The sequence below is a fragment of the Gopherus flavomarginatus genome, chromosome 6 (genome assembly GCF_025201925.1).
Source record: "Gopherus flavomarginatus isolate rGopFla2 chromosome 6, rGopFla2.mat.asm, whole genome shotgun sequence".
Classification (NCBI taxonomy): domain Eukaryota; kingdom Metazoa; phylum Chordata; order Testudines; family Testudinidae; genus Gopherus; species Gopherus flavomarginatus.
In genome coordinates, this window is record NC_066622.1 from 31444521 (window position 1) to 31466834 (window position 22314).

Here is a 22314-nt window from a genome sequence, read left to right on the forward strand (position 1 = left end):
CATGCTCCTGGGAACTATGGTCATACAAATAATAGATACAGGGAAATTGTTGTCCCAATCTCTTAAACACAAGGCTGCAAAAGTCAATGGAACCAAAATGAGGGAAATTAAAAAGTGAGCAAAGGAAATCAAGGCTGAATGTTCTTCCAGCAGATTTGCTCTCACTCAACCAGGAATTCATTCAGGGCAGTCCTCCGGCCTGTGCGATTCCGGAGGTCAGACCCGATCACCACAATAACCCCTTCTAGCCTCAAATTCCACATTGCTGTTCATCTCAAGCCAGAAAGAATTGAGAACTGGATCCTCACGTCCTACAATTCCCTGAGGGGGAGTGCTGCTAGTATCCCACAATGCACTTCCACAATGCCCGGAAGCCTGTGACACAAAAGCCCACTAGAATACCAACCTGTACTACTGCTAAAGGGTGTGAAAAATGGGGCCACTTATTGGGGTGGGGGGTGCACAGCAGGGGTATAGTCTTGTCACCCTACTTGCTGCACATCTTTTCCTGATGCACATTCATACTGAGAGGCCAGCCCTGACAAAAGCAGCCATGTGTGCACACATGCTAGTACCATGACAATGGCAGCTGCTGTACAGCACCCAGGAAGGTACCACTAATGCTCCCCAGTGGCCTAAGAGTGCCAACCTGAGTGTAATTCCAATACTTCAGGACAGATCTACCCTGACATTAGACCCGTGGAAAGGTCTAAAGGTACCACATAGCATCAGTAGAGACAGGAGGAGTATTTTATGACAACATAGGTAATAAAATCTCTTTACTTTTCCTTTAATATGAGCATACTTTTCCCTACAGCTTTCCTTGGAAATGACACCACCCTAGTGAGAGTCAGGCCTTGTGGGATAAAGTTTAAGTCACCCAACTGCTTTTCAGAGTTTTTTTCTTCCTAAACCCAGTGAGATTCAGGAACTTAAGAGCCAGATTTCCAAAAGGCAGTTTGAGAGCCTAGTGGGTAAAAGACTGGACTGGGACTAAGGAGAACTGCAGTCTATCAATCATCAACTGCCACTAGCCTGCTGGGTCACGTTGGGCAAGTCACATCCCCTCCCTGGGCTTTAGTTTCCCCATCTGTAGACTAAGGAGTGCAAAATCAACTTCCTTTGTAAAGCAATTTGATGTTTACAGATGAGACATACAATTCATAGGTTCAAGAAGGGAGGGGACTACCTAGTCAGAGTGCATAACAACCCACGGGACCTGCCTGAATTAGTTCCTGGTTGAGCTAGAGCAGATCTTGGGGTGGGAAGAGAAACAAACCATCTCCCATCACAATTTTTGAATTAACAGCCATGAAAAGAAAAAAAAATGCACCACACTGTAATAGCCAGTTACAACATTAAGAAATATTGTGAGATTTGGGACACTGCAATAGAGTCCCAGCTGCACAAATATCTATTGCCATTTAAAAAAAATTTCTAGGCAGCACGGCTGTAGTTAAGAGGCTGAACACACAGGTAGTGCAACTTAGGGACTCGGACACCTACTACAAACCACTGTTCTTGAATTTTTCCCCTTTTCAAGAGTTCATGATTTGAGCCTTAAAAAAAAAAAAAAAAAAAAGAGGGGGGCAGGCCTACAACCAACTATAGCTACTTTGAGCAAACCGACCATTAGTTCTCCCTGATAGTGTGTAGAGAAATTGTATTTTGAGTTGACAACATTGGACCAGAACTTCAGGCTGCAAAGCAGGTCTAGACATGGGTGATTTTAGTGGACCTTCACTTCAAACTGGATTGTTTAGTTGTTTGGTTGGTTTCCTGCCCCCTTTCAATGGATCATCTCAGACTTTAAGGCCACAGGGGACCACTGCCATGTTGTCTTACCTCCCCTGTAACCATCCATACAATTTCCCTAATTAATTCTTGCTTAAACTAGAGAGGACTTTTAAGAAAAGACCCAAGAGATTTCAGATTTCCAGTGATAGGGAATCCACCACAGACCTTGGAGAGCTGTTCCAAACAGTTATTTACCCTCCTGTTAAAAATCTGTGCCTTATGTTTTAGTCTGAATGTGTGAGACTACAGCTTCCAGCCATTGACTCTTGTTAGACCTTTGTCTGCCAGAGCGAAGGGCCCTCTGTCAAGACAGCTGGTCAAAAGTTCTCCAACAGAGCAACTGTTTGGATGGAAAAATGCAGGTTTGACCAAACAAGCATCTCACAGGAATTCATCACCAGTTGCGCTAAAAGAATGCTCAGATGAAGTATTTTGATCATGTACATTTAGATTAGACCTACGATAGCTTTACATTATCTACAAGATGAGAGGAAACTCTTCAACTAGATCATTTACCTCTTTCCTAAAGAAAAATTCCATTGGTCATTTTGATTTTTGTTCCAAGTCAGGCCAAAAGGAAGTTTTAATCCTCACTACAGATGAGAGGTCTCTTCCCCAAGGATACACTTATGACTGATCAAGATACCCCTTCACCATCTTTCACAAGCTAAATACACCATGCTCCTCCAGTCCAGCTTAACACAGTTTCTACCACAATGTAGAATCTTTATTAAAGACTTTATTGAAGAATTCAGTACAAGTTACATAAAACATGCCTTTGTGAACAGCTTGGTGACAGACAATAGATATAAAAAGGTAGAAGACAGCAATGCTGGAGTGCTGATCCAGCCATGAAAGACAAGACATTTAGATCTGCAGCCCTTTTGGGGGTTACGGCTTGTCCCAGTTCAGTCCCCTCCCTGACATGAAACATCTCTTTAGGGTTCCAAAGCTTTGGATTCTCTACAAGAGTCCTTGACAGCTAGTACAGGAAATACTTCATGCCATGCAGTGCTTTGAGGGGGCTGTACATGACTGGAAGGCTAAAGAGACAGTTCTGGGAGCTTCCAAATGCAGACAGAATGGAGATCTCTTCTCTCCTTCCCAAACTCCTCTCAGATCAACCAGGACAGATTGAGCAAGGGATATAGGCCAGTAGCAAAATGGGTTCACTCTGCAGCCAGAGAAGATGGGTGTGGGTCAGAGTGAGACAGCTTGGGTACTCTTTTCCACACACTGATCTGCAGTGCTAGAGACAAAGGGATAATTTCACTGTCAGGGCAGCAGCTCAGGCACCAAGCCCAACACAGCCACCTTTCAGGATAGGCATATCTGCTGCTTGTCCCTCCCAGCTCCCCTGATGTACACCCTTCCCAAGTGACCTGCCATCCCACCCAACTAGGGGGACCAGAGAGCAAGTGTCAAAAATTAGATCACTATCTTCTTGAGTGGGGAGGGGATAGTTGCATATATAGACAAAGCCCCTAATATTGGGATGGTACTGATAATATTGGGATGTCTGGTGACTCTACACCCCACTCATTGACACGGCATCACTGCCACCCCAGCCTGCTCTTCACCACACGCTAGGAAGCCCCCAGCCCCTCCTTAACTTGTATAGAGGTGAACCATGCAGGCCAGGTACCCACCAGTGAGCTGGAACTTACTATAGTAAGACCCAGCTAGCTGTGCATCCCAGGACTCCACCCACAGAGCCCCTCCTAGGACAGCTGTCAGGAATCCTCCCCATCCCACATCTTCAGTGGGGCGCCTCAGTGGGCTGGCTGGGAACTAAGTTAAGTATTAGGAACCCTAACAAAGGCTTTTTGCCATGCACAGCTCTGCTAGTCACTTGCATCCCGATATAGACAGGAGAGCTGCCAGCTCATCCCTCCACATCAGCACCCCTGCACTTGTATTGCTCTCCAACACTGCAACTCCTACATACAGGAGTATTCCAGCCCAGCTCACAGCCCTTGGAAGAGTGCCGGGCAGTATTTGACCATCGCTCTCTGCTGTAAGAGTGCACCTCCTGCAGCACAGCACCCCCCTAGTGCCAGGCACTGACTGGGAATGCACAGCACAGCACCTCAGCATCACATGGGGGTCAGCACTGACTGAGGTGAACAGGGCTGCCCAGAGGGGGTGGGGGTGGAGGCAATTTTTCCGAGGCCTCAGGCCCTGCAGGGGCCCCCACAAGAATATAGTATTCCATGGTATTGCATTTTTTACTGGAAGGGGCCCCCAAAACTGCTTTGTCCCAGGCCCTCTGAACCCTCTGGGTGGCTCTGCAGGTGAAAACACCACACTGAGCCTCCCCAGCAACACAGCACCCCCTAGTGGCATATTAGCACCACCACTGACTCCCAGACACCATCCTGGCACGTGGGTCAGGCAGAGCTTGCACAGTCACCTACCCAAGAACCAACCCACCACAACTCTGCTTAGGCCCTGGGCTCCGCCAGGAGTCCCATCATGGAACCCCTGACCTGAAGGGACCATTAAGTCATCTCAGCCCACCCCAGTGACATCTGTAAGGCAATACTTAGGCTCACAATTGAATTCAGACCCTAAAGCAGGAAAACCCAGATCCACTCAGGACTCTGCATCTGCCCATCCCCAGGGCCCAGCTCAGCCATTGGGCTCACTTACTAGATGCATACAGGAGTCTCTTGCCATTGTCCACAGCCCTCGCAGATCCACACTGCTCATCTGCTAGATGCTGGTGAGAGAAAGGACATGGGTGAGGCCCAACACCCCACAGAGCTTATGGGGCTCACCCCTGGCTTCAGCCTATTCTATGCAGGCTGTCCCGTACAGCTGTCAGCTCAGGGTGTGGGGTTTAGAAAAAGCATATTTATCCATTTATCTCACTATACTGGGACAAGTCTTAGGGCAGATGGAGTTAATGTAGTATAAAGGCCTTATCCTGGAATAGCTTGTTCCCCTTCCTGGATGGGAGTAAATGATACCAGTGTGAAGCACCTTTATACTCTGCATCCACACTAGGGGAGGCTTTGTGGCTAGAGCATTGGACTGTGACCCAGGACACCTGGATTCTATTCCAGCTCTGCTGGGAGACCCTGGACAAGTCACTTTACCTTCTGAAACCTCAATTTCCTCAGCTGTAACATGGGGAGGGGGGCACTGACCTCTTTTGAGGAGCACTGATAAAGAGCACAAGAGGGGGTCAGAGGTTTAGGCAATAGGGCATAGGGTTTGGTCCTCAGAGGAGCAAACCCAGGACACTGCCCTAGGCTCCTTGTTAACCCCAGAGTTTAAACCCCAAAAGCCTGAGCTGCTGGCCCTGAGAAGGGGCTGAGTTAGGCTGTTAGGAACTCTACCCCCTTGGGTTGCCAGGAGATTTCAGAACAGGAGAAGGACATGGGGGGCATGTCTCAGGAACCCCCTGACCAAGAAGCCAGCTCAGAGTTAGGCCGAGGTAGATCCTGTGTCATCTGTAGCAGCCCCCCAGAGTTCAAGCCAATTGTAGTAGCAATGCTGATTTTAAGGTGGTGGGGGCCATGGAGAAGAGATGATTCTGTGGCAGGCAGAGGAGCCCCACCTGAGGCCTCTTGCCAGCCAGGCAGGTGTTCCCAGAAGCCCCTGCAGGCAGTTGCAGATGGACCCAGTACTCCACTGAGTCCTGGGCCCCCTGAGTCGCTGGGTCCCATGGAGCTACTGCCTCCTCCCTGCGGGCACCCTAGGGGTAAAGGCAGATAGGAGCAGGGTTAGTGGCAACCTGGCACACCAAGAGGCAAAAGGTTCTCATCTCTTTACCCCTGCCCTCCCACACAGCCAAAAGCACACTACAGACCCCTCTGATTCTGCTCCCCAGGACTCTGCACAGCCCACCCCCTGCCCCAAACAAATTCTGCTATACCAGACCAGTCCCTTTCCCTCCCCCAACTCAGCACAGCCTGCTCCTTCCACCCAGATATTTCCCTGTGCTGCCACCAGCCCACCCCCCCTTAAAATCCTGACCATTCACGCTAGTGCCAACTGCTAGATTCATGACCCCTGCCCTTAACCCCCCACCCCAGACAGCTTCCCACTAACTGTGCTCCCAGCACTGCTGCACCCACCCCCTTCTAACCACACCCCCCATGGCCAGAACCTACCCCTTCACTACACTCCAGGACACCCTACAGCCAGACACTCCCCTGCTGCTCCAGGACTAGCAGGACCTCCCCCACCCCACAAGTTCCCCTGCAGTTAATTCCTTCCCAGCTGTATCCAGCCAGGCATGGAATGGATACCCTGCCAGCTTGGCTGGGCTCCTCCGGAACTGCCAGGCTGGCTTGGTCCAGCTCTGATCTTGTCTCCTCTTCATCTGTTATGGTGGTCCAGGAGGACAGGACAGGGGGCTTCTTGGACAAGCATCTCTTGGGCAGATCAGGGATCATTACACTTGGGGGTCTCTTCAGCACTTTGCCCTTGGCAGCTTGCCATTCTGCCAGCCGGGCCCTGGGGACAGAGCAGGTCAAGGGGTGAATGCCCACCCCAACACTTCCCACCTTCCAGGAGGAGGGGTGGGGTTACAGTAAGACATCTCCCCAGACATAGACCCCCTTAATCCTGTCCCTCTGTTTGAGATGCAAACCTCAGCAAAGAAGCGCACAGGACATTTTGGGGGAGACTGCATCTCAGGAGTCCTGTGACCAAGATACTCTGAATTTAGGCCAAGAGACCTATTCCACCCTGCAAAGCTTCACCCCAAATTTCAAGCCAATGGCACCACAAGATGGCCTTGGAGAAGACTGAAATGTCTGTGGTTTTGCCACAGAGGTTGAAGATCTAGACTGCCCGCAAAGCGCTTGCTGCCCTAGTGCAAGCTGGTGGTCTACAGGAGCTCTCTCAAACTAACAATTGGGTTCAGAGATACATGGAGGAACTGGACTCAGTGGGAGGACAATGCATTGGGCTGAGACTCAGGATATGCCATTGCTGCTGGGGTAAATAGCAGGGCCCTCCCCTTTGCTGCCAAACCTGCCCCTCTGGCGAGGGGATCACGACTGCCACCAAGAGGAGCCCCCACACATGACCCAGACCATTCCTGCATTGGGCATAAGGCAGAGGGGACTTGGTGCCAGGGCAAGATGAAGCAGGCAGTGCCCCACTCACCTCCTGGCATTGACAGCTGGTTTGACCACAGCAAGCTTGTGCCTGCTGGTGGGTTTGGGCTCCCAGGCAGCAGGAAGCGTCGGCTCAAATGGCCCTGCCATAGGCAAGGAGATGGGTCTCACTCTGAGAGCTGGCTTGGTTGGGGGCAGGAGGATCCTGCTGCCCCTGAGCTGGGTGTGGTCCATGGCACGGCCTGTTTTCAGGGCAGCGCTAGCCAGCCAGGCCCCCGCAGAAGCTCTGTGGGAGGCGATGGTGTTGGGAGAGCACACCACAGGCTGACAGGCAACACCCAGGCTGGCCTCCATAGGCAGGCTTTGGCGGAAGGAGCAGGTCTTGGAGGGCACAAGCCTGCCCAGGTAATAGCCCAGGGGAGACTTCCTGGGCACCAAGGTGAAGCCAAGGCTCAGCCGCTCAGCAATGCTCTGCTTCTCCTTCTGGCTCCTCAAATGCTTCCTGAGACATGCCGGCCTGTCCCTGGGCTCACCAGCTCTGACCAGGGTCCTGTGATCTTCCCACCAGCTGCCAGTACTAGCCATGGCCTTCAGTGGCGTGATCCTGGAAAGTGGGAAGCTGTAGTGGGATGTGGCATCTCTCTGGGTCTGCAAAACAGAAGGGGGACCCACTCAGAGCATAACAATTCACACTCAGGGCTGGTGCAATGGGACAGCCCTGGATGATGCATCAGCCACTGAGATAGAACCAAATGCCTCTGGTTCTAGAGCAGTGATACTCTGAGGCCCATGAAAATCCCAGGTGACACTGGGCCAACTGTGCATTAAGAAAAGGAATTCCCTGTTGCCCCCAGCTGCATGGGCTGCCTGGTGAGACTCCAAAGCCCTAGCTATATCATGCACCTGGGTAGCAAACTGCATGGACCCGCTGCTGGGAGTTTTACACACATCCACACACCCCTTGTCACTCCATTACAGTTCTCCAGGAACAAGGAGTGGAAGCTGGGCAAATAATGTGTTTTGTTCCTGGGCAGTTGTGAACAGATCAAAAATTAATTGACCCAATCAGAATAGTCTTTTGTTAAGTTTTTGCCAAAAGAGTAAAAACTTAGATTTGGGTCAACTAAATAGGTAGAAATAGCTGAAAATGAAACTTTTTAAAAGATTCCAGGAAATTCTGAAGTGAAAAAGTTGTGAGTGGGGGGGGGGGTTCAGAATATTTTGGGGGTTCCTCCTCTAACCAAAACACAATTTGGCCAACCAGCATGAATTTGCTAAACATACTGGTGTTGCCAAATCTACTTTTTCCACCCAAAGGATTTTGGCCAAAAAACCCCAAACAAAAACCTCACTCCAACTCTGCTGGGAGGAAGCCTCAGGCAAGCAAATGTCAGTGAGGCAGGCGAGATCAGACAGGATTTCATAGCAGTATAGGGGTTGGAAGGTCAAGTCCAGCCCCTCCATGCAGAGGCAGGGCCAATAAACTGAGGCCACCCCTGACAGATGTTTATCCAACCTGGTCTTAAAACTCTCCCATGCAGGGGAGTCCACAGCCTCCCTTGACTGCCTGTCCCAGAGCTTAACTGCCCTTGGAGTTAGTGTCCTTTTGCAGCAGGCCACAACCCAACAAATGTACCTCCCTCCATTTCCCTTCTCATGGATCCACTTCAGGCTCTCTTGCTTCAATATCCTTCCTTTGGGGCAGTTTGTTGTTGAACCCATAGTGCAAGTCAGTCTATAAGAAGAGTCCCAAACAGGACATTTCCCATAACAGGTGGACATAGTCCGTAAAATCCTGCTCTTCCGAGCAGGCAACCACACCAGCCTTGCTGCCGGAAGTCCTTCCGCACCATACTCCCATGTCTTCTGGGACACCTTGGCTTCTTGTGGGTCTTCTCTCCATCTACCAGGATGGTTACCCCAGGCCTTCCAGCTGGAGTGCAATCCTGCTCTTCCCCCTGGGAACCTCCCAGCCTCTCTATTGGGACATCACACTTGCCCCTACCCTCCCAGCCTTCTCACTAGTTCCCCAGGTCCAGTTTCTTGGTGAGCAGCAGGTAAGCCCCTCTGCTGCTCCATTGCCTTTGACCCCCAGCTTGGGCTCTCCAGTTTAGAGCCAGTAGGCAACTCCCTCTGCTGTGCCTCCAACAGCCTCAGTCCTACTCTGGCTTGGCAGGTCAGTCCACAAACCCCTCTTGCTGCCCTCCTTGCCTTCAACCATCCCCAGGTAACACCTTCTGGTTCAGGCAGCACTCCCCTCTCCCTGCTCCTGACTGATCCCAGGGTCCCTCTCACATCTGAACACCTATTCTCCTTTACCCTCTGTGGCCCCAGGTGCTGCACTGCCCTCTTAAGTGGCCCCATGGGAGCCCCTTTTCTGGCCCAGGGGAGATGGATCCGTGACACTAGCCTAAACACCCAGTGCTGCAAACCCATCCTCTTGGCCTGCCCTCAGTGGAGAGCAATTGATCCCCATCCTTTTTACAACAACCTTGTACTCCTCTGAAGACTGGGTCCCCCTCAGTCTGCTCTTCCCTAGGCTAAACATGCCCAGTTCTTTCAACCTTTCCACACAGGACAGTTCTAAGCCTTTAGCATTATTTTTGCAGCTCTGCTCCACATGAACTTCTTGAAGTGTGGCACCGAGAACTGGATGCAGGACTCCAGCTGAGGCCTCATCGTGCCCAGTGAGCAGATGAATTACTGCCTGTGTTTTACATGCACCACTCAAGTTAATACACTCCAGCCTGATGCTGTGACACAGAACCCTAGTATCAGCTGGTGTAACTGTGTTGTGTCACAGCATGCACATCACCCAGCCCATCGGCAGCCTCTCCCACTGCAGGCAGCTCAACTCTAGACAGCCCACCAGGCAACTTACCATTTCTCTCTGCGGCTTCCAAGACCTGTGACTGGTGGCCAATACCCAATCACTGCCACTGGCTTTGGGAAGAGAAGAGCCATGTTAGCTTAATCCACAACCCCAAAGCAGCAGCTACAGGAATATAGCCATGGGGCTTAGAACAACCCCATTAGTTAACAGCCAGCTGTGTGCACAGGGACAGTGTTAGCTACCTTATACCCACAGATACCTGATTTTCACAGCTGCTGACCCCTTACAGTGACAGATTGGGTCAGGGGTATGAGTCTGACCCTCCTCCCCTAGGAGCCTACAAGCCAAGACACCCACACTCTAGGAACCATAGAGGTAAGGCAGCTGCCTACTTCTATGACAAGGGGAGGGGATAGTAGCTAGAGGTACATATGTGCTAGCCAGAGGGCCTAGGATAGAGGGATCAAGGTTTGCAAAGAGATTTGGGGGGGGGGGGAGGAAGAGAAGAAGAGAGAAATCAGGCTTTGCATGAGGCTGGTGGGAATGCACAGGCTGGGATAGAAAAGTAGGAGGAATCAGTTTGCAGGGGGCCAGCCCCAAGGGTCTCTAAACTGCTCTCCCAGAGCCCTCCAGGACCCATTAGCTACTCAGGAAGCTTTTACCTCAGGCCTATTTGTAGCCAATCCAGCTGGTACAAGAAGCCACCCAGAGATATGTGGGTACCCCACAACACACAGTAACTATTTCCTACAAAGTGGCTGACTCAAAGGATGCTGAGATGTCTCCCCACAAGGCATTTCACTTCCACCAATGCAGCATGAGCACAGTGAACTAGCACAAATAACCCAGGACAAACATTTCCCCACAAGCTTTGCAGGTAGCACCACACAAGCCAATCTTTCCCTGATGACTCTCTAGCATACAGAAGGGAGGCACTAAGCAAGGCTCACAACACCCTGCATAATGGAGACAGGAGAGGTGGGGATTAGCCTAAGGTGACAAAGTCTAAGGTAGGGCAACCCCTGTGATTTGTTCTTTCTCCCTTATGTTAGGAAAAGCTGCATTGCAGCCCTGCAAGCCACACTTTCTTTTGTAGTAGCTAGGAGCCCTCAAAGCAGAACAAGTATACAGTTAGTAAGTTCCTTAGAAGTCCAGATAAACACTCCCCCTCTCCCTCTTTGAGCAAATCATCTAGTGAACCAAAGCTGCAAAACCAGAGCACCTTAAACAAGCACAATCAACCAACTAACCCCAACAATCAATACAGTAAGACCTATTGCAGCCAACACAGACAGGTTCCTTACCATACTAGCACACTCTCAACTGCCTCAGTCACACCTACCCAAACTCCCGCTATTTCTCTAATCATCCAGCCAATCAGCATCAGGATGGTATCCTTTGGTCAACATGGTTTTGAGGACCCACCCAGCTATCCCAACACAACATTGGCTGGACAGCTAGCTCCACCTCTTGGGAAGGAGGGGTCTGGCAAGGCAATTCCATATTAGATAAAGGCGGCGTGAAGTGTCCATCTCTCCCTGGTTTCTCTGGGGGATGTTTGGAATAAACCTTGTTTTTTTGGGTCTAGTCTTGGAGGGAGAATGTAACTAAGGTTTCTAAGGTAAAATTAAAATGCTGATCTCTCTGGCCTAGCATATGAGTGGGCAAACTTTCTGTGGGGCCATAGGCCCATTGCCCCCATCTCAGATCCCACTCCACCTCCAGGGGAAGCAGATGGAGATCTGGGATTTAAGAATATCTTTGGGTATAAATTTAGACCCTGCAGCAGGCAGCACTTTCTTCCAAATGGGCTGAGTTCTGGATTAGTTTCTGTAGATCTTTCAGTGACTAGGATGTTGGAAGGGGACTCGGGATGCCTGGGTTCTATTCCCAGCTCCCCCACTGAGCTGTGGGGTGACCCTTCCCCTCTCATCCTTTGACTATTTCAACTGTAAACTCTCTGGGACAGACACTGTCTTTCACTGTGTGTCTCCAGCACCTGGCACAATGGGGCCCTGACCTTGATTGGTTCCCCCTGGCTCCACTGTAGAAAATAAAATCCACTAGCTATATGAGTGTCCCAACTCCTTGCCAAAGGCAGCATGTTTCAGAGATCTCTAGCAAGTTGGCAAGCTTTGATCAGTGCACTCTGTGCAGCCTCTGAACTCAAGTAGCTGTAAAATAGGCATGAAGCAGCTCTAGCTCCAGGATGAGAACTCCTGGGTCCCAATCCTGGATCTCTACTCAGCCCCCTTTGTAATCAGTAGTGACACACAACCACATGCCTCAGATTTCTGTGTTAAACAGTGAGAACTTAACCAGTGTGTGGGGCCTTGCAAATTAAAGCTACATGATGGCTAATTGGTTTGCTCTGGCCAGTCCAGATGCAAATGATCCCACATGCATAATCTCCCATCCTTTGGGGACTATTATGCCCCACATTGTGCTGCTAAGCAAATGTACTCCCTAAATAGCCCTAGGGGGATCTATTGCATTTCCCCATTTTGGTACTTAAAGAGTTAACCTAACCCACTCCTGAGCCTAGTTACAGGATCTCTCATCTAACTTTCCTCCACCCCTTAAATGATCTGTGCTGTTCTCCTCTAACAGCCTCTCCTGGGCACAGAGAAGCACTACTTGCATCTAAGGAAATTTCAGTTGGCTCCTTGCTGTTCCAGTGCCATGATCTGACTGCAAACAACTGCTGCAGGGAGATGGAGTGTTACAGAACAAGGGTGGGGTCATGGCTGCAGGGTTAATTTCAGTGCTGGATCAGAACAAAGAAACCTGCCACTATGGATCTAAACAGGAATCTGTCTGTCCTCATCAGGAAAAGGACTAGTATGGGAAGAGAAGGGTAGGGCCAGGCTGCTTCTGCCCCCCTACATGTTAAACTAAAAGGTTTTCTCTAACGAAGCCAACTGCAAGAATAAAGCCCAGTAACACAATCACAGCTGCAGCTTGGTTGGTGCATTCAGGCCTCCTGCTTTGGCCCACTGCATTTGAATGGGGTGCATCTCCTTTGTGATTGATTGCAAATATAATAGGGGTACTGAGCATGTACCCTGCAGGGAGCTGGGCATCTGGAAATCAAGCTCTGTTCTCAGCTGGCATTTCTGCCCTGCCCAGCCTAATGCCCTGTTTGGCTGAGGGTGCAGGGAAAAACTGCTACTGCTGCCTCCTACATTAACGGATGACCCCATGGCATCCTTCATGATTAGCTACCCTGCCACAGCCCAGGACTTCCACATACTATGGGGCAGTGATAACTGGTTGAGTAGGATTGCCCTTGTTACTGCTGGGTCATCCTGACAGCACAGCTTACGAGGAGCCCAGGAGCAGCTTCTGGAGTAGAGCTGCTGTTCAGTACAGAAGTTAAGGTCACTGAGTGCAACTGAAAACAGCACAAGGGAGAGGAATTTTGCCCTCAGGTTAATTCTCTGCTGCTAGGGCAAAGCAGCAGGGTATAGCAAAGTTGCTATCTCCTCCATAGTAGAGGCTGGGAGGTCCCATACAATTCCAACCTACCCCAGCATGGGACATCTTAAAAGGGACAGCCCACTGTACTCAGCCCCAGTGTACTGGGAAAAGGGGTGCACAGACAACACCCATCCTCTGGCAAGCCAGCACCCTAACCACAAGAGCAGCTCATTAAGAATTAAGTAGTCTCAAGGAGGATCCTTCCCCCTGCTGGGGTTGCAAGCACTTGATCCCCCACCCCTGCCCCCTTTCATCTGATCCCTACCCCCAGCCAGGGTCAACAAGCCTCAGCATTTCCTGATTGGATTCTGCCCTAGAAGTGGGTGTCAACAAGGGGCATGGGAGTCAGCTTGAGGCTAAAGGCAGCTTCCATCTGCCATGGTTCTCAGCCTGCTAGGGAGGGAAAGTTAAGAGCTAGAGCAACTTCTGAGCTGGCCCAATGTTTTAAATATTGACACAGCAGGGGCAGAATTATCACCACCGCAAATACAGGGAAACAGGGTAGAGAGAGGGGACATAACTATTCACAGAGCAGCACTAGCCAAGCTGGCCATAAAACCCAGGAGTCCTGCATGCCCACCCACCAGCTGCAGACCATAACAATGAGGAAATTCCTTTCATCCCACACTAGAGAACCTATGATTTGTCTGAGGGCTGCATTCCTAGCAAACCACCTCCTTTCTCCAGAGGGAGTTGGTACTGTGGGATTAAGGTACCAGCAGCCCCTACCCCACCGATCAGTTGAACCCACAGGAAACGGGACAGGGCCAAGGACAAAAGATCAAAGGGTCCATTAAGTTAAGGCCAATGCACAATCCAGGTGCATCCTGGGGCTGTTGACCCCTTGCCCATTTACACCTAGATGTAAGGGCCTGGGAAAGCACTAACCAGAGGGTCTAAGCCTCCCCTCCCCAAGAAAGGTTCCATCAACGTTGACCCATTTGACCTGGTGCCAGGCCTACCCCCCAGGGTCAATGGCCAGGGAAGAAGAGGCAGAGATTCAAAGCTAAGTGTCTGTAACAGGGTTTATTGTAACAGATTTAAGTCACCCCACCATGGCAGCAACCCCGCTGCTCCACATGGGGCCATGGAATAAGTTAGCAGCCCCGGGGGCCGAGTGCGGAATGTGGGGGCCGGGGCGAGCCCCGCCCGGGTGCGGGCAGCCAGCGCGGATCAGACCCCGCTCGCTCAGTCGCGCTTCTTGTAGCTCTCCATGTGGGTCAGGATCCAGCCCGACGGGCCCAGGAAGGCCAGGAAGAAGGCTCCCAGGCTGATGACAGTCTCCTGCGAAGGGGAGAAGGCGGCAGAGCTCAGGTGAAAGGACACAGCAGCTGGGCCCTGCCCCCCCCCCCCGGCACCGCGAACCCCGGCGGGCTCCGCTTCTCCCCCCAGGGCTGGGGCTCGGCCGGGCTCTCCAGGCCGCAGAGCGGGGCCAGCGCCGAGCCCCTGGGAAGGGCGGCCCCAGACCCCCCTCACCAGCGGCCCCACGCGACTCTCCGGCGGGTACGAGTGCAGGGCGCGAGCGGGCGGCGCGAGGCGGGGCCGGAGCAGCGCGCGGAGCACCGGGAACACGGGCATTGCAGCAGCTGGTCCTCCCAGGCAAGATGGCAGCCGGGTCGGAAGTGATGGAGGAAAGAGGGCGGGCTATAAAGAACGGGGACCGGAAGTGGCCTGGGTTGGCTTGATCATTTTCTGGGGGTGACGTCACTTCAGGTGGGAGGGGTCATGCAGGGAATAGCCCCGCCCAACAAATTGGTCCAAATCCCTCCAATGGCGTCGGACCCTGGAGTTCACGCCATGGTTGAGGAGGGTTGGGCTGTTTTTTCCCCTGTCAATCCAGCGCTGGGTGCTCCCCCCACTGTATGCCCCCCAAACCAATATGGGGTTTAGGGCACTCCCATACATGGTACAGCTGCTGCAGCCAGGGTCCTGGCACCCCCTGCACCACATGGCTCCTCCCCAGTCCCATGTGGTGACCAAGGTGCCCCCCAACCACAGGGCACCCCCCCATGTCAGCCAGGGGGCCAAGGCACTCCCCACATGGACCCCCACCCCACTGGGTAACAGCAGGGTCAGGGATATTCCCCACACCCAACCTAGTGCAGAGGCACAAAGCCCCATCACAGCTCTGGGGGCCCCACACTGAACATAGGGCCCAGGATGCCCCTGTCCCACTGCATAGTATCACCATCACAGCACTGGGGGGCACCTATGCCCAATGTTATCCCCTGGGGCAGCCCACCATCTCACAACACCCATCTCAGTCAGGGCCAGATTAACCTTTTGTGGGCCCTCATGGAGGCAATGGAGCATGGTGCAGGGAGGTCAGTCCCCAGAGCAAGGGGCCATCCAGAGCAATGGGGCATGGCATGGCAGGGGCAGCCCTGCTCCGCCTAAGGTAACCAGACAGCAAATGTGAAAAATCAGGACAGGTGGTGGGGAGTAATAGGAGCCTATATAAGAAAAAGACCCAAAAATCGGGACTGTCCCTATAAACCGGGACATCTGGTCACCCTAGCTCCGCCCAGTGCGAGGGCACTATTTACAAACCAGCAGTCGCCAGATGCACAGTGGCCTGCCTGGCCCTGTTCACTCCCCCAGGTATTAACTCAGCATTAATACCTGGGGGAGCAAACAGCCGTGCATATCTATCAGTGTTATAGAAGGTGAACAATTTATGAGTTTACCCTGCATAAGCTTTATACAGGGTAAAATGGATTTATTTGGGTTTAGACCCCATTGGGAGTTGGGCATCTGAGTGTTAAAGACAGGAACACTTCTGCTAGCTGCTTTCAGGTAAACCTGCAGCTTTGGGGCAAGTAATTCAGACCCTGGGTCTGTGTTGGAGCAGTTGGGAGTGTCTGGCTCAGCAAGACAGGGTGCTGGAGTCCTGAGCTGGCAGGGAAAGCAGAGGTAGAAGTAGTCTTGGAACATCAGGTGGCAGCTCCCAAGTGGGATTCTGTGATCTAACCTGTCACAGTGGTGTAGTTGAGCAGGATCTGTGCACAGCTGATTGCTTTGAGGTACTGGTAGTGATTTTAAGTGTGTTTTAAGTGTGGTGGCTGGAGACAAAGTGGTTACTGGTTTCTTATTTTCTGTTTGCTTATTTCAGGTAAGGGAATTAGGGACAGAAAATGAAGCAAAATAAAGTCTGAACACTGAGCTGAGTGTATCCCAGTTTCAGTGAACTGCAGAGGGGGTGTGACCCAGCAGAAGAAAGCTGGTAAATGACTACCAGTGAAGCAGCTAACAAACTAGAGCTGGCTAGACTGGAAGCAAAAGAGAAAGAAAATGAACATAAAAGACTGATGGAAAGTGAAGAGGCCGCCCACAAGAGAGCTATGGAGGCAGAGACAGCAGGGATGGAGGCAAAGGCAGCTGCCCACAAGAGATCTATGTAGGCAGAAAAAGCAAGGGAAGAGGCTGCCCATGAGAGAGCTATGGAGGCCCATAGGGAGGCCCAGAAGCACGAACTGGCTGTACTGGAGTCGAAGAGACAAAACCCTCCACCTGCTGGCTCCACTTCCCCAAAAATCCATAAATGGGAGTGACTGTGTCCACGGTATGAGGAATGCAGCGATATTGCCAAATATTTCATCACCTTCGAGAGACTGTCCACCCTCCATGCCATCCCTGAAGATCAAAGGATGACCATATTGATAGCAAAATTGACTGGCAGAGCTCTGGACATATTCAATAAGATGCCTATTGATGATGATTCAAACTATAATAAATGTAAGGATCTGGTTTTGAAACAGTTTCAGGTTACACCTGAAACCTACAGGGTTAAATTCAGGAGTCTTAAGAGGGGATCTGGATTGAGTAATATGGCTTATGCCAATGAAATGAAAGATTTGGTAGATAAGTGTGTGCGGGGGGGGGGAAGGTATTACAAGCTTTGAAGGGATGTGTGATCTGGTTACTCTGGAACACTTCCTGAATATCTGCAGTGATGATGTAAAACAGTATTTGTGGGACAAAAAGGTAAATGCAGTGAGTGAATTAGCTGGGTATGCAGACTCTTTTGAGCAAGCACAAGCTGCAATCAAACATAAACCATTGGCAGAGGGGTACAGGGTCGGGGGAAAGCAGAATCACCGTTTTACCCTTGGGAAAAAGGAGGCTGGGCGCTCACCTCCCCATTCCCCTGGTACTCATCCCAAATTTCCTGTGCAGGCAGAGGAGCCCAAGAGGTGCTATGATTGTAAGTCAACTGAGCACCTGAGGAATAAGTAGTGTCCCTTGATGAGTGGAAACAGGCAACAAGTAACACATGAAGCTGCGGCTTCTCAGAGCCAGGCTGTGGCCTCTTTCCATGCAGGATTTATAAAGCTTGCTTCCACACAACCAAGCAATGAGCATATGCACGCTTTTAAAATTAATGGTGAAGTGCTTCTTGGACTGAGGGACACAGGTGCTGAGATTTTTTTGGTCAGGAGGGACCTGATCCAGGAGAAGGATCCCTGATGCCAGGTAAAATGGCAGAATTAGAGCTGGTAGGGGGTTACAAAGTCTTTGCACCTTTAGCTAAAGCATACATGCAAACAAGATTTGCCGGCTGAACTGACTGTTGCAACGGTGGCACACAATTTTTGCACCGTTTCTACAGGGGAATGATTTCTTTAGTGTGGCAGAATCTGTCCCAGGGCTGGTTAGCGGTGAGAAGGGATCGTGTGCTAAAAGCCAGATTCCTCTGCAGCAGTAAAGAATGAAGCTTTGGGAGCAGGGATGGTTGTGGCCAGTTCCTGTAGCCCCAGGGCTCAAGGAAAGTTCCAGAGGGAGGGGCTGGACAAAGCCAGCTCCTGTCCCGTAATCATCTCCCCAGGGGAGGGGGATGTACCACCTTGTAACAGGGAGGCCACCACAGCTGCTGACTGCCAGGAAGTTGCAGGTCAGCAGGGGGCAGGGCCCGCGATGGGGTGCACGGGGGGGGGAGTCCCAAAGGTGGAAGTTGGGGTCCTGGTGACCACTGCGGTGGAAACAGACCCCAAGATCTCTGTAGCTGGAAGCAAACCCAACCTGAGTGAAAAGGGGGGAATTTTGCTAGCCAGTGAAGAGTCTGCCATAGCTGGTAGCTAGGAGCCCACAGCTGGACCAGGGTCACCTTCCTTTTTGGGGGACACAGGAGTGTCTGACTCAGAGCGGAGCCCAGAGAGGGAAGCCCAGATGGAAGGTGAGAGTGGGCCAGAGAGTCCACCCACCTTTTGTAGAAAGGGACTTTTCCAGGAGGAGGGTGAAAAGTTTGGATTTAAAATGCCAGCCCCCTCTCCTGTGGATCGGGTTTTAAGGGAAACCTGGGGGTCAGATCTCCGGGGGGGGGTGTCCATCCAGCTGACCTGTTGGGAAAGAAAGTGGGGTGCGCAAAGGGGTCCAGAGCACCCCATTGAAAGATGTTGTTCTTGCTACACTTGTAAGATAAAACTATCTCTCCAAGGGGTGGGGAGGACTCTGCATGGGTGGAACTTCACAAGGGAGTGGGGCTCAGCGGAGAGAAATTCCAGAGGGAGGGGCCCAGGGCAGGCATGGTTGCAGTACACTCTTTACTTGCCAAAGACTCATACACATGCCTGAATTAGAAGCCTTCTCCAAAGAGACAGAAGAATCTGCATCAGAGTGTCTACCAGAGGGCACAGAGAACTGGGAAAATGCAATAGAGTGAATGAAGCCTGTCCACTGTAGATTCCCTATTAACCTTGTGTCTTTTGCTAATTCATCTATGGAATAAAACAAAGGAATTCATACTAGTGGTAAACTCTTTAAAGATGTGGGACATAACTGCTTTGTGAAAGAAACTGTTGTATACGCTAGGGATGGTGACAAGACAGCCCCACAAGCATGTTACTTTTCAGCCTATATCTGTAAACAGACTGGAAGCTTGGCACAGCAGCAAAAGCATAACAGGCCTATGTTGCTGTGTGGAAGGGGAAACTGAGGCACACCACGTTATGGCATTGGTGGCTAAATGCCAAGACATCTCCACTTTAACAGATATTGCTGTCTGCATTCTGTTAGCAATACTACACCCAACCTGTTTTCAGGCATCTGGGGACCAGGAACCCCAAAACTGGCTAGGACCCTTAGGAATGATGTCATATGGTTTAAAGGTACTGAAAAGGAGTATGACCAAAGACAAACAGGGATTTTACATGTCCTGGATCCGCCAAGTACAGTGTCCAATTCTCTGGCAGTAAGCTCAGGGGGAGGATGTGACGGTACCTCCCATAAGGCTTTATGGAAATATGCTTAAATGTGTTTTATGCTACATATGCCATGTAACATATCTCAAAGTTTATGATCTACTGAATATATTCATCCTATTTGTATGCATGTATCATTTTTGTATTTGAAGTTATGAATGTTATGAATGTTGGCTGTGTACTGGCTTGATTTCTAAATAACCTTAGTAGAGCATTTGGTCAGTTCCTGGAGAAAGGAATGTTGAAATTAAGTACCTAATCAAGAAACACTTAAAGGACAATAGATCTTGGAATGCTCCAGTCCACATAAGAAGTCTACTTGAGAACGTTCAAGATAGCATGTAAACACTGGATGTGTTCCATTCTGTGCATCTGAAGAAGTGAGCTGTAGCTCATGCTGAAATAAATTTTTTAGTCTCTAAGGTGCCACAAGTACTCTTGTTCTTTTTGCGGATACAGCCTAACACGGCTGCTACTCTGATACCTGTAAAAACTGTGAGTCATGCATGGACATGTGACTTGCTCAGGTGACTCCTAAACTCCATCTTGGAGCTGGACTTTGCATAGGAGTGAGGAGAGGGTCTCCACCTACAAGAGAAAGTCTTTTTAAACCCCTGGGAGACCCTTCCATTTTGTCTTCAGCTGGCTAAGGAGAGAGCCTCTCCATTCCCCAAGATACTTGGAGTAAACTGGAACAAAGGACAGTGACTGCAAGGGGTGCGTGTGAGTGATTGCTGGACCCAGGCTAAAAGGAGACTAGTCTGTAAAAGGGAGCATTCTGGAACTGGTGAGGAACTTATCTGTATTTAGTTTGATTAGACATAGATTTGCGCATTTTATTTTATTTTGCTTGGTGATTTACTTTGTTCTGTCTGTTACTACTTTGAACCACTTAAATCCTGCTTTCTGTATTTAATAAAATCATTTTTTACTTATTAATTAACTCTGATAATGTATTAATACCTGGGGGAGCAAACAACTAGGCATCTCTCTCTCAGTGTTATAGAGGGTGAACAATTCATGAGTTTACCCTGTATAAGCTTTATACAGGGTAAAAGGGATTTATTTGGGTTTCGACCCCCTTCAGGAGTTGGGCATCTGAGTGTTAAAGACAAGCACATTTCTATGAGTTGTTTGCAAACAAAGCTGCAGCTTTGGGGCAAGTAATCCGGACCACAGGTCTGTGTTGGAGCAGATGGGTGTGTCTGGCTCAGCAAGACAGGGTGTTGGGGTCCCGAGCTGGCAGGGAAAGCAGGGATGGATGGAAGTAGTCTTGGCACATCAGGTGGCAGCTTCCAAGAGGGTTTCTGTGAGCCAACCCGTCACAACCCCCTCACTCCAAACTGGGGTGGTGCTGCACTACACGCCCCACACTCTGTTCTCATGGTGCTCCTGAAAATGTGCCCAATGCTCCATCATACCTGGGGGCATGGGGCAGTTCCCCACATGGCATGATGCCTTCTATATGTTGCCATGGGGCTCAGACCGCACAGCAGTCAGTTTCAGTGCACCTCACAATGCCCAATGCTAGGGTCATGCTGTTACAGCAGAAAAGGCAGCTCCACCATTACCTTACGAATATCGTGACTGAATGTGGCTACTCCTTCACCACCACAGGTGGGGGCTCCTGGTGGACGTGAGAGCAGCTGGGTGGCTGAGAGAGACATACAGTACTTGAGACTGGGGCGGCCTTCTGGGTCTGGGGAGGGCTGCTGCAAACAGGCAGGGTGCAATACCTCTTACTGCCACTGGGTGGGGTTCTGGGCCTTTCAGCACATGGACTGCAGTGAGCAGAGTTCAGATTTCAGGGAAGCTATGGGGTAGCCCCAGAGCCGGAGAACATGAAAGTGGGGGAAAAATGCAGGAGTGGAGCCAGCACATACTAACTGCTGCTTCCATTCCTGCAGCCCCAGCACACAGTTTGGGCCCCCACCAATTCTGTAGACTAACCTGAAGTACAGCCCTCAGGGTTGGATTCTGGGTCATGGGTGCCTGGAGATACCAGAATTCAAGTCCTCTCCCAGCACTTCTCAGGACACACTCCCATCCAAATCCCATCTTCCTGCCACTCTGCTGAGTCATAACCTTCCTCCCAAGCTGAGGTGGGAGTCCACTGGGCAGGCAGTTGGCCAGCCACTATCGGCTCTGATTGCTCCATTGCTAAGTGTCCAGGCTCTCTGCTGCATCCTTCACCCTGCTCCCTGACTGACCACACCCTGGGCCCTGTCTCTGCAACCAAGGAGGAGATTGTGTGGGACATCAAGGAGAACATGCATTACATGGCTTTGGACTTTGAGCATTAAATGGATCCAACCACCTCCTCCTCCTCTCTGAAGAAGAGCTACAAGCTGCCCGATGGCCAAGTCAGTGTAATTGGGAATGAGTGCTTCTGTGACCTCTTCCAGCCCTCCTTCACTAGTCAGGGGGCTGGGCTGGGCTGGGCCACAGCTGGATGCAAAGAGTGGCTGGAGACACAGCTGTGGGCAGGGGTGAGCATTGTGCAATGCAAAGCCAGGTAGACCTACCATAAATCGACCAAGTCTTCTGAGCTGGCCCGTCCCTCCTGGGAGACTAGCTTCTCTGCTCCCAATTGCCAGGCTAGTGCTGCACAGAGCAACCTTCCTTTGTGGATCTCAGTGTTTTAACCAGTTCATGAAGGAGTCCTGGTTCCAACCCCCTGCTCTAACCACTAGACCTTGCTGCCCTCCAGGCTTGGGGGATAGAACAGGAGATTTAGCACCCAGCCCCTCCTGCTCTAACCCACTAGACTGCACTCCCCTCCCAGAGCTAGGATAGAATCCAGGAGTCCTGAGGGATCAGGTAAAGAGGCACTAAGTTGAAGGGCATTTTCTTGCCAGAAGTCTGACTGAAACCATACATTGTCCCCTTTCTGTTCTCACACCCATCCCTGCCTGCCCCCTGGTGGGGAAAA

At 50.9% G+C, this 22314-nt stretch overlaps 1 protein-coding gene across 1 annotated transcript; it reads right to left on the reverse strand.

Annotated features, from left to right (window-relative positions):
* Nucleotides 1-2516: 2516 nt before the first annotated feature.
* On the reverse strand, nt 2517-14324 carry LOC127054398 (cytoskeleton-associated protein 2-like). The gene is made up of 7 exons (XM_050960530.1): nt 14240-14324; nt 9754-9815; nt 6922-7520; nt 6057-6264; nt 5363-5500; nt 4450-4519; nt 2517-3046 (listed from the first exon to the last, which is right to left on the reverse strand). The coding sequence occupies exons 2-7, from the start codon at nt 9754-9756 to the stop codon at nt 2967-2969; spliced, it is 1098 nt and encodes a 365-aa protein (XP_050816487.1). The 5' UTR covers nt 9757-9815; nt 14240-14324; the 3' UTR covers nt 2517-2966.
* Nucleotides 14325-22314: the final 7990 nt, after the last annotated feature.